Source organism: Quercus lobata, chromosome 6, assembly GCF_001633185.2.
Source record: "Quercus lobata isolate SW786 chromosome 6, ValleyOak3.0 Primary Assembly, whole genome shotgun sequence".
In the NCBI taxonomy this organism is placed as follows: Eukaryota; Viridiplantae; Streptophyta; class Magnoliopsida; order Fagales; family Fagaceae; genus Quercus; species Quercus lobata.
Window position 1 is genome coordinate 16,357,894 of NC_044909.1, and position 10,572 is coordinate 16,368,465.

Here is a 10,572-nt window from a genome sequence, read left to right on the forward strand (position 1 = left end):
CTTAGTTGGGAAAGAAAATGAAGAACACATAGTTTTGAGTCTTCATGTTCTTCAAAAAAAAAAATAATAATAATAATTTAACTAATTTCTTTTCTTTTTTTAAAAAAATAATTAGGTTAGAAATTTTTATATTATTTTTATTTGATGTGGCTTTTAAAAAAAATTAAATTAAATTACTGATGTGGCATTTTTAAAAATGTAAATAATTTTTTTAATATTATTTTAATGGACACGTTAGCATTCACTATTCGACCGTTTGCCACATAGGATATTTCTGTTAAATGAGTAACGGTAAGGACTAAAACGAAACGCGTACTTCAAAAGAAGGACTAAAAACGGTGAAAATAAAAGATAGGGACCAAATTGAAAATCGTGTGAAAATATAAAGACTAAAATGGGTTTTTCTCCTCTATTAAATATAGCTCTCATTATTGAGATCCAGGGAATTGAGGGTAATACAAGCAATACTCAAGAAGAAATGGAGGATTCTCTTCCTCTCCATGTCTGCCATGTCCAGACTCTCTCCATATTCATCAACAGGTCACATGTACTTCTCCACTCCATAGCATTAGCTTTCTTGATTTACTATAGAATCTCTTTTCTCTTCCAAGACCAAGATCCCAATGCCAAAGCCACACACTTATTTCTACCATGGCTTCTTGTCTGCGCTTCTGAGCTCCTTCTCTCTTTCATATGGCTCCTCGACCAAGCTTTTCGGTGGCGTCCAGTTACTCGAACAGTCTTTCCCGAGAGATTGCCAGAGGATGATAAGCTCCCAGCGATTGATGTGTTCATATGCACCACGGATCCAGACAAGGAACCAACTGTGGAGGTGATGAACACTGTGTTATCCGCCATGGCACTTGACTACCCGCCCGAGAAGCTTCACGTATATCTTTCAGATGACGGAGGGTCTCCTATAACTTTGTATGGTATGAAGGAGGCTTACTCGTTTGCAAGGTGGTGGCTTCCTTTTTGTAGAAAGTACAGAATCAAGACGAGGTCCCCAGAGGCTTATTTTTCGGGTTCAAAGGATGATGACGAAGGTTCTGAGAGTTCCGAGTTCATGTCCGAGCGACGGAAAATTCAGGTTTGTGTACCGAAGGTTAATTAACTTTTACATACAAAACTTTTTATACAAAATTTTCGAAGTTTTCTGTTTATAAAATAATGGGTAATGTTAACGGATGCTTCGACAATTGTTAATAAATTAAATTATATAAATTTTGACACCATCTTAATAAAAAATTTAAAAGTCTGTTAACAATATTTACTATTTTACCATTCTTCATTCTTCTAGTATTAGTGCTGGACTATGTGAAAACCAATAACAGTTTGTATGTATATATGCAGTATTACTCTGTGGGTTGGTGCGTATGAGTGAGTTTGCGTTTGTTAGAAGTTTTGATTTTGCATTTCCAAATTAATTGTGGACGTTTTAGTTTTCTTTTGGCCAGAAATTTCTATGTTTTAGCAGCCTCGGATAGCTGATATAGAGGTGAGATATTTGGTGCAGGAAAGATACGTGATATTTAAGGAGTCTATAGCAAATGTAAGAGGAAGAGTGGATGGCAATAGAATCCCGGCTCGAGATCACCCTTCTCTAATTGAGGTACCAATTTTTTTCTTTTTCTATACTGTGTCAAAGGACTCAAAATGCTGTTTCGTTTTTGTTCAACCCTACATTGTCATCATTTGTCTCTTACTAGCATTTGGTTGATTTAAGAATGATAAGGACAACTACTGCCTAGGGAACTTATTTTTCCAAAGAAATTAAAAAAAAAAAACAAAAAAAAAACTTGATTTAGCACGCCCAATAGTAATGTTTTAGTTTTAAAATTAGTCCAACTTTAACTAGGATGATAGTCCGATCTAGATTAATTTATTTGGTTCATTTTTAATTTGTTAATTAAAACAAGTAATCCGTTTACTCAAAAAGAAGTAGAAAAAAGTAAAGTAATACGGCCAAATGTGAGTTTAACGTTTAGTGTAGGGTTAAGCATCGCCAAAAACATTCATCAAATTAAAAAAGACAAAAGACAAAAAATAAAGGAATTCTTCATATGCATTAATCAAATCTTCAAAGATTGTGCCTTTACTGTCTTGTACTTTAGCAAGGGAGCTTTTTGAATAAAATAGATTTTGTATTTAACAGGAAGAAAGTGGGCGAATATTAAAGAGTGCGGTAGGTATTAACCAAAAAAAAAAGAAAAAGAGTGCGGTAGGTAATCAATAGATTTTGTACTTTAGCAAATTTTCTTTTTAGGTTAAATTTATTGTACATAAATTATTTAACACAATTTTACATACATCCTAAAAAGCATCTCAAATTTTTTAATTTGCAAATTGTGATTTCAAATTTCACTTACTGTTAGGGATGTATATAAAATTGTGTAATATAATTTGCGTGGATGTGTACTATTCTTTTTTCTGCTCCTGACTATGTTGACACATACGTGGCTTGAATTGCTGCTTGCGTGCTATATTAGCTCTCCAATGACTTCTTTATCTTTTTTTCCATGAGATGGAGCATGTGCGTCTCTATCGCATTGGCGGAAGTCAAACTTGGGTTTTGGATTTTGAACTTGATTGTTCCAATGACATCTTTATCTTTTGCTTTTATCAGTTTTGAGTCTTGATTAGTGGAGGATTGTCTGGGTGTAGGTGTGTAGCGGATTTTGGTTTTCACACTTTATCAACTTCTGGTTTTATTGTTTTTGTTCCTTGAGGAGTTGAACAGAAATTATAAAATATTGGTTTGTATGTCTGGGGAGTCATTGCAGTAAGAATAATTCTATAGATATATTAAACCAAAAAAAAAATATCATAGATATAAACTATTTTACAAAATTTTTTATAAACTATTAATATGATGGGTGATTATTGATAAAAAAAAAATGATATTAATAGTGGGTCTAGATAAAAATCAAATAAGAAGTTGGTCATATTAACATTTTGTAAAAATATTGTAAAATAGTTTGTGATTGTAGTATTACTCTTATAGTAAATGTGGAAAAAATGACTACATTTAAAGGTGTGTTTGGTTCACATGATTGTAATTTAACATTCTCGTAATGTTAAATTCATGTATTCTCACTATATGAAAATAACATCACAATGTTTGGTTAATTAGTTTCATTCCAGTAATGTTCTAAGAATGTAATATTGCTATTTACAGTGATTTTCTAAAATATCCATCAAAATTAACTACAATTGTATTTTTTAATAAAAACCAGAAAATAATTAAACAAAATTTACTTCACTTTCCCTCACTTTCTCACCAACCAAACAAGTCAAATACATATAAAAAATAACAAATTTCTTTTCACTTTCTCACCATCCAAACAAAATGCATCTATCCACAACCCAGTTACTGTTCGTAATTGAAATAACCAAATAACACAACACAAATAGCATATATACACAACTTTTCTCTGCAACAAAACATAAACAATGCACAGCCAAAATTGGAAATTAACACAGTTTGCCAAACAATATAATTAGTAGGCACTGTTACAAAATTATATTTTTTACTAACATCTCGAGTTTAAAAGACTTGATTTAGGGCTTATAAATCGAGTCTTTGAGACTCAATTTTAGTGTTCTAATCACGTCTGATGTGACATTTTTTTCATATGGCGTCCACCTGAAAATCGAGTCTCTAAGACTCGATTTATAAGCCAAAAAAGATTTTTGTCTAAGTCTCTCATGTACAAGCCATTCCGAGAAATACCAAAAAAAAAAAAAATTTAAGAAATCCCAAAAATACAACAAGATCAACAATCCCAACACAATGAACCAAGAAGAGAGAGAGAGAGAGAGAGAGAAGAAAAAAGAAAAAACTCACCCACAGCATAACAGCCACCACCACCACCTAAAATTCAACAACACCACCACTACCAAATCCATACCCACAAACCTAAACAGACCGGACTCCGCCACCTAATGACCCACCAAAACCCAAACCCACACAACCCATAACCCACTCACCGTTTCCCACAACCCAGTCACCGATACCGACAACCCAATCACCGATTCCACACCCCAATCACTAACTCCATCACCCGGCCCTCGAATCCCACAACCTAACCACCGATTCCTACAACCCAGTCACCGATTTCCATAACCCAACCATCGATTCATCAATTCCACAACCCAGCAACCACCGTGACCCACACCTCAACCTCGAACACAAACGCCAATGTCCACCACAGACGTTGATCTCCACAAACCCACACCCTCCACCACGCCAATCCCCACAAACCCACACCCTCCATGTCGATCTGAGAGAGATGGACCGAGACAGAGAAAGGAAAGAACAAAACAAAGAGTGGGGAGAGAGGAAGAGAAGGTGTAAAGGGTGTGCTTAAAACATTATAGTTGTTTTTTAAAGGGTTGGATTATAAATTGAGTCTTAGAGACTCAATTTCTTGGTAGACACCACGTGGAAAAAATATCACATCAAACATGATCAGACCATGGAAACTGAGTCTTTGAGACTCAATTTATAGGCCTAAATCGAGTCTTTGAGACTCGAGATATTAGTAAAATATATACTTCTGAGACCGTGCCTATTAACTATATAGTTGGGAAAATGGGCTTAATTCCCAAATTTGGTCGACAATGTACTGTAAAACCTAAAAAGATAAATAAAATAAATAAATAAAAATGAGCAAGAGAAACTCAAGTTGATTAGAGGAAGGAGCATAATCAACGTCCAAAATTAGATTTGAACTATGACCGAGTGATCACCTAGAATCCTCCAAAACTCGAACCCGAAGCGCCCAAGCTTGATTAAGCTATTGTGGTGGCTTTGGCAAATCATTATGACTAATCTTTGAGCTTTGGTCTTTTTATCATATGGCGGACAAGGAAGAGGTAGAGAATCGCAAGTTGCTAGGTGATTGTTTGGTTTCTAGGAAAGGCTGAGAGAAAGTGAGAGAAAACTTTTGGGTTTTCAGTTAGGCTGAGAGAAATTAAAAATACAAACTAATCTAAGATTCAAATTCTTGTCCAAAATATTAAAATAATTCCACGACTATTTTGTAAATAAAATTATTAACATGGGAAATTCTGTCAATTAAAAAACTTAAGCAACTCAAAATACTACTTTATCAATTTTAACAACTCACTTTAAAATTCATCAAAATAAATGTCCTATTTTTCCCATCAAGCTAAAAACTATTAATTTTTTTTATTAATTTCTCGCTCTCACCCTTTGTTAGACATGGCAAAACGGGTGGGTCGGGTCGGATTTGGTTCAGGTCAAACGGGTCACGGGTCATTTTAAGCGGGTTAAAAACAGGTTTGGGTCAATCGGGTTGCGGGTTGGGTCGGGTTGACCGGTATTTTTCACATGATTTTTTTTTTTTTTTTTTTTTTTTTTAAGAAAACAACATGTATTTGCCATTTGGAAAGTTATGCAACAAATTACTTGATATAAAATTAATTATTTTGAATTCACAACTTATATCAAGAATGAACTCAGTTAAACTTATTAATACTTATTCAATAATTTTAAAATTATACAAATCCTAACATTGCTATCTAAAACAAAATAACACAAAGATAAGTAAAACAAATACACAAGTTTTATTTCTACACAATATCAATATCCCAAAACATAAAAAAAAAATTACAAATGACTTATTGGATAACTTATTTGATAAAGAATAAAAACATATAAGAAATTTACAATCTTGAAAATTAATTTTATAATCTATTATCAATTGTGATTGACATTCTATTTCAATTTGAGATATACATTAAAGTTTGATTGCTTACTTATTTATATATGGTCTTTTTTTATGAATATCATATCATTGTTAAGCAACACATACTCTAGAAAATATCATAATTTATTTTGAAAAACCGTTTATTTTGGACATAAATTGTTAAAAAATAGGTTTAAGCATTCATAATTTATGCTAATTTGATACTTTGGTTTCACTATTTTCACACTTGTGAATGTTTCTCACACATGTCTACAATTTTAAATCTATATTTTTAACTCTACAGATTATTTTGACATGTACTTTGCTATTTGATATCTAAAAATCTTTACTCATTACCGAATGCTCAACCACATGTATTTATCTTTCAATTAATTTGCATGCTGTTATGTAAATGTATCAATTGTTTCCTTAAAGCTCACAATAAACAATTAAACCAATATTGTTTTAATTTTACTCGTTTTTTACCAAAAAAAAATTTTTTAAAAATGGTTCGGGTTTAGGTCGGGTCACGGGTCGGGTTGGGTTGATCCGTAAAAAACACAGGTCAGATCATGGGTCAACCCTTTTTTACTTCGGATTAGGTATTTTTCAGGTCGGATCGGGTCAGGATTTTCTGACCCGTTTTGCCATGTTTGGCCTCTCTCTCTCTCTCTCTCTCAGCCACCCTCACAACCCACCATTCACCATCTCCACGAACCCACAACCAACCACTACCCAATCCCTTGCTACAAACTCAACCTGATTTCAACCACAATCCCCAGCCACAATTGCAACCCGATTTCAACCCACCACTACCCCCTGCCACCATCATTCACATCCACTGCCAGCAACCCACAATCCCTTGCCACAATAGTTCAACCCACCACCACCACGGAGTCACAAACCAACAAACCCACCCCAACCCAGTGGTATTTAAAAAATTTTCTCAATTGCCACCGCCTTGGCCATGATCCTCACCATAGCCATAGCCTTTGCCATACCCTTCACTAGAGCCAAAGTTGCTTCATTTGCCAAAATCGGAGCCCAAACCCACTAATCTCAACAACCCGCAACCCACGAACCCATAACCCACAACCCACGAACCTAGAACACCACCAATGATCTCAACAACCACTACATGCCAACGCCAACCACCGCACACAATCTCACCATAGCTCAAGTTATTGCCGATCTTTGGTGGGGACGGTGTTGTTTCTTGGTGGTTTTGATTGGTGGCATCATGGGTGAGAGTTGGCTGAGATGGTGAGAGGGAGAGGAAGAAACTTGGGTGAGATGGTGTGGTGGGGGAGAGAGCTATGTGTGACAGAGGATAAGTGAGAAAGGAGAGAAGAGAAGAGAGGAGAGAGATGTGTGATAGATGAGAGAGGAGACTTGAGAGAGAGAGAGCCACGGGAGAGAGAGAAAGAAATAAATTAATAAAATAATATAGCATCTTACTAAAAAAGTTTGAAGTTTAACACCATTGATGTAGAGGGATTTTTGGTAGTTTTGTTGCTAAAATACTAATTTTTTAGCATTTATCACATTTTTTATTTGAATACTCTAACGTAAAATTACTCTCATCTAATAAGGTAATGAGATTATGATGATGTGATATATTTTGTAATTTCATATTACTGTAATCTTAAAAAAAAAAATTAAGTGAACCAAATATTATAATATTCACATTATGATAATGTGCATCATATTAAAGGATATATTACGGCTAATTAAAAACACCCAAAGAGTTGACAAAAAAAAAAAAAGGCTCCCTAAGAGGATTTACATCAGGCTCAATGCCTTTTTAGTCAAATTTGGTCTAAAATGCTACTCTAGCTGATCTATTATCACACACAACTACAACAGCCTCAATACTCTATCACTATCCCATTTAGTTTTTATTTTTTTCTCTCCCGTTCTTCTCAGATTTCAACCATTCTTCTTTCTGATCAACCTAGTCATGTCACAAAAACAAATTCACAGACACAAACCAGCCCCAACTGATTCCAATCTCATCCTTCATTCATAGAATCGTTCACAAGTCACAACATTTCAAGTCTCAACCAGATCTAGACTCACAATATTTGGATCGACCCATACTAGCCCCAACAGAATCACTTACAGCATTCCAAATTTCATAGAATCACTCACTGCTTGTTCTTGTTCTTGTTCTTGTTATTATCTCCAAATCATATTGAACAAGATAGAGAGAAATTTAAGCCTGTAATAGTGGTGTGACTGGTGTCCCAGCCAAAACCCAAATTAGTATGGCATATATTAACTTGGAGAAGTGAAAAATTAGAAGACAATAAACTTTTGACTCAAATGGCATACTTATAATTGGAAATTGGAGGTATAAGTTAAAAATTAAAGTCATGTGATCGAGACCCATCCCATATAGATAACTTACTAAATGAAAAAAGGGGGAAAATGTCTTTCAAGAAATTAACTATAAGATGCTATTTATCTTTCCACAGTTCCATCCTATTTTTAGAAAAGTCATCAAAAAATTTCAGCCTCTTAATTTCTTCCTCTCTTTTTCTATGTTTAAATATTCCAGCCTCTTTCTATCCTTTCTACCATATTATCTGAGGTTTGCGACGTTGACAGGTGATACAAGATAATTCCAATGATAAAGTGCAAGTAGACCAAGTTAAGATACCTCTCCTTGTTTATGTTGCTCGTGAGAAAAGGCCTCCTCATTCTCACCATTTTAAGGCTGGAGCACTCAATGTCCTTGTATGAGCATTCTTTCCCTCTTTTATATAATTTTATTAAGGGATAACTAAATATCATTTATGCATCAAAAAGTTGACAAGTATTATTGCAGCAACGGGTCTCTTGCATGATAAGCAATTCCCCTTACATATTAGTGCTGGATTGTGATATGTATTGCAATGACCCAACTTCGGCTAGACGAGCAATGTGTTTCCATCTTGACTCGAAGATCTCGCCTTTGCTAGCTTTTGTTCAATTCCCTCAGAGATTTCATAATATCAGTAAGAGCGACATCTATGACAGTCAGCTGAGAATGATATTTTCGGTATGGAATAAAAACTAAGTGCTTACATATGCATGCACGAGCCTTTAAGACTACATAAAGAAAACAAAAATTCAAAATTGGCTTTATATTCCCTTTAGGTACAATGGCAAGGGATAGATGGGCTCCAGGGACCAATCTTGTCTGGTACAGGTTTTTATATCAAGAGGGTGTCATTATGTGGACGTTCTATACAAGGTTTGTTGGATTTTTTTTGGTCTATTGCTATTGAATTGTAGAAAGTGGGTGTATGAATATTTCAACAAAGAAGTTAGTATGGAAGTAACCTTTGTGCTGTTGAAATATCATTTGCCTTGATAAAAACATGTCATTGCTTATGAGAGACTGATGGTAATTTCATTTTCACTCTCCAGATATTGATCTAGAGGAACTTAAACAATCATTTGGTTCATCCAATGAATTAATCAAATCCCTCCGCGGAAACTACAAGTCTAATGCGCTTAATGTCCAGCATAGATTGCTAGAAGAGACTCGATTGTTAGCCTCCTGTACCTATGAAAAGGACACTAAATGGGGCAAAGAGGCAAGTAAACCTCATATGACTTTTTTTTTTCTTTCCTATATTAGTTTTTCAATTATTGACTCATATATAAAATATTTTGACTTCTCCTTGGCAGGTTGGTTTCTTATATGATTCTGTGGTTGAAGATTACTTGACAGGGTTCACCTTACATTGCAAAGGTTGGACTTCAGTTTATTGTGATCCATCGAGGCCACAATTCTTGGGAAGTGGCACCACCAATTTGAACGACAACTTGATACAAGGCATGAGATGGAGCTCTGGATTGGCTGAAGTCGGTTTCTCAAAGTTCTGCCCTCTTATATATGGACCACCAAGAATGTCTATTTTTGTGAGCATGTGCTACGGATATTATGCATTTTCCCCCCTATTATATTTCTTGCCATTATGGTGTTTTGCCACTATTCCTCAGCTATGTTTACTTAACAACATCCCATTGTACCCTAAGGTAAGAACGATAGACACATCTCCCTCAAGCACACTCTTATTGCTTTTAGTAGTACATAAACATTGTCCATATTCATTAAAAAAAAAAAAAAACATTTTCCATATCTTGCAAGTAGATTTGTAGCTCAATTAGTGCTTCCTGGTGTTTCCGATGGAGACATCTAGTATTCAAATTTCACCTTCCCATTGTAATTTTCAAAGTATTATATATTTCCCATTTCCTAATAATCATCGTTACTTTTTGACAGGTTTCAAACTCCTACTTTGTTATATTTTTGTTCATATTTTTATCGTCCATTTCCAAACATTTACAAGAGGTTCTTTCAACTGGAGGGTCATTCCAAATATGGAGAAATGAACAAAGGATATGGATGATGAAGTCAATTACATCTCGCTTATATGGAAGCTTAGATGCTATTATGAAGAGGATTGGAATGAGAGAAGCCAGTTTCTTGCCTACCAACAAAGTTGAGGACGTTGAACAAGTGAAACTATACAAAATGGGCAAATTTGATTTTCAAACATCAAATATGTTTCTTGTTCCTATGGTTTCTCTAATCATCTTGAACATGGTTTCCTTCATTGGTGGACTTGTCAGGGTGATCTTTGTGGGCAATTGGGACCAGATGCTTGTGCAAGTTTTCATCTCATTCTATATCTTAGTTATGAATTTCCCAATAATTGAGGCAATGATAATAAGGAAGGATAAGGGACGTGTTCGGCCATCAGTCACTATATTATCTGCTATGTTCTCAACTATTTTCTTGTTACTGGGATGTATCATTCTCTGTTGCTAAGCGTAAGACAATTTATTTAGTGCAAATTTCAAA

General features: G+C 34.7%; 1 protein-coding gene across 1 annotated transcript; it reads left to right on the forward strand.

Annotated features, from left to right (window-relative positions):
- The first annotated feature begins 473 nt into the window (after positions 1–473).
- Positions 474–10,572, forward strand: LOC115950764 (cellulose synthase-like protein G2). Its single transcript, XM_031068001.1, has 8 exons — positions 474–1,090; positions 1,517–1,612; positions 8,325–8,453; positions 8,545–8,757; positions 8,856–8,952; positions 9,129–9,298; positions 9,393–9,743; positions 9,991–10,572. Exons 1-8 carry the CDS (start codon positions 479–481, stop codon positions 10,537–10,539), a joined length of 2,217 nt encoding a protein of 738 aa, XP_030923861.1. The 5' UTR covers positions 474–478; the 3' UTR covers positions 10,540–10,572.

Excerpts from the sequence above, each read along its gene's own strand:
- LOC115950764 (XM_031068001.1), top strand. The coding sequence starts at position 479 with ATGGAGGATTCTCTTCCTCTCCATGTCTGCCATGTCCAGACTCTCTCC. Across the intron at positions 8,454-8,544 it reads CTGGAGCACTCAATGTCCTT|CAACGGGTCTCTTGCATGAT; the intron begins GTATGAGCATTC and ends GTATTATTGCAG. Across the intron at positions 8,758-8,855 it reads AGCTGAGAATGATATTTTCG|GTACAATGGCAAGGGATAGA; the intron begins GTATGGAATAAA and ends TATTCCCTTTAG.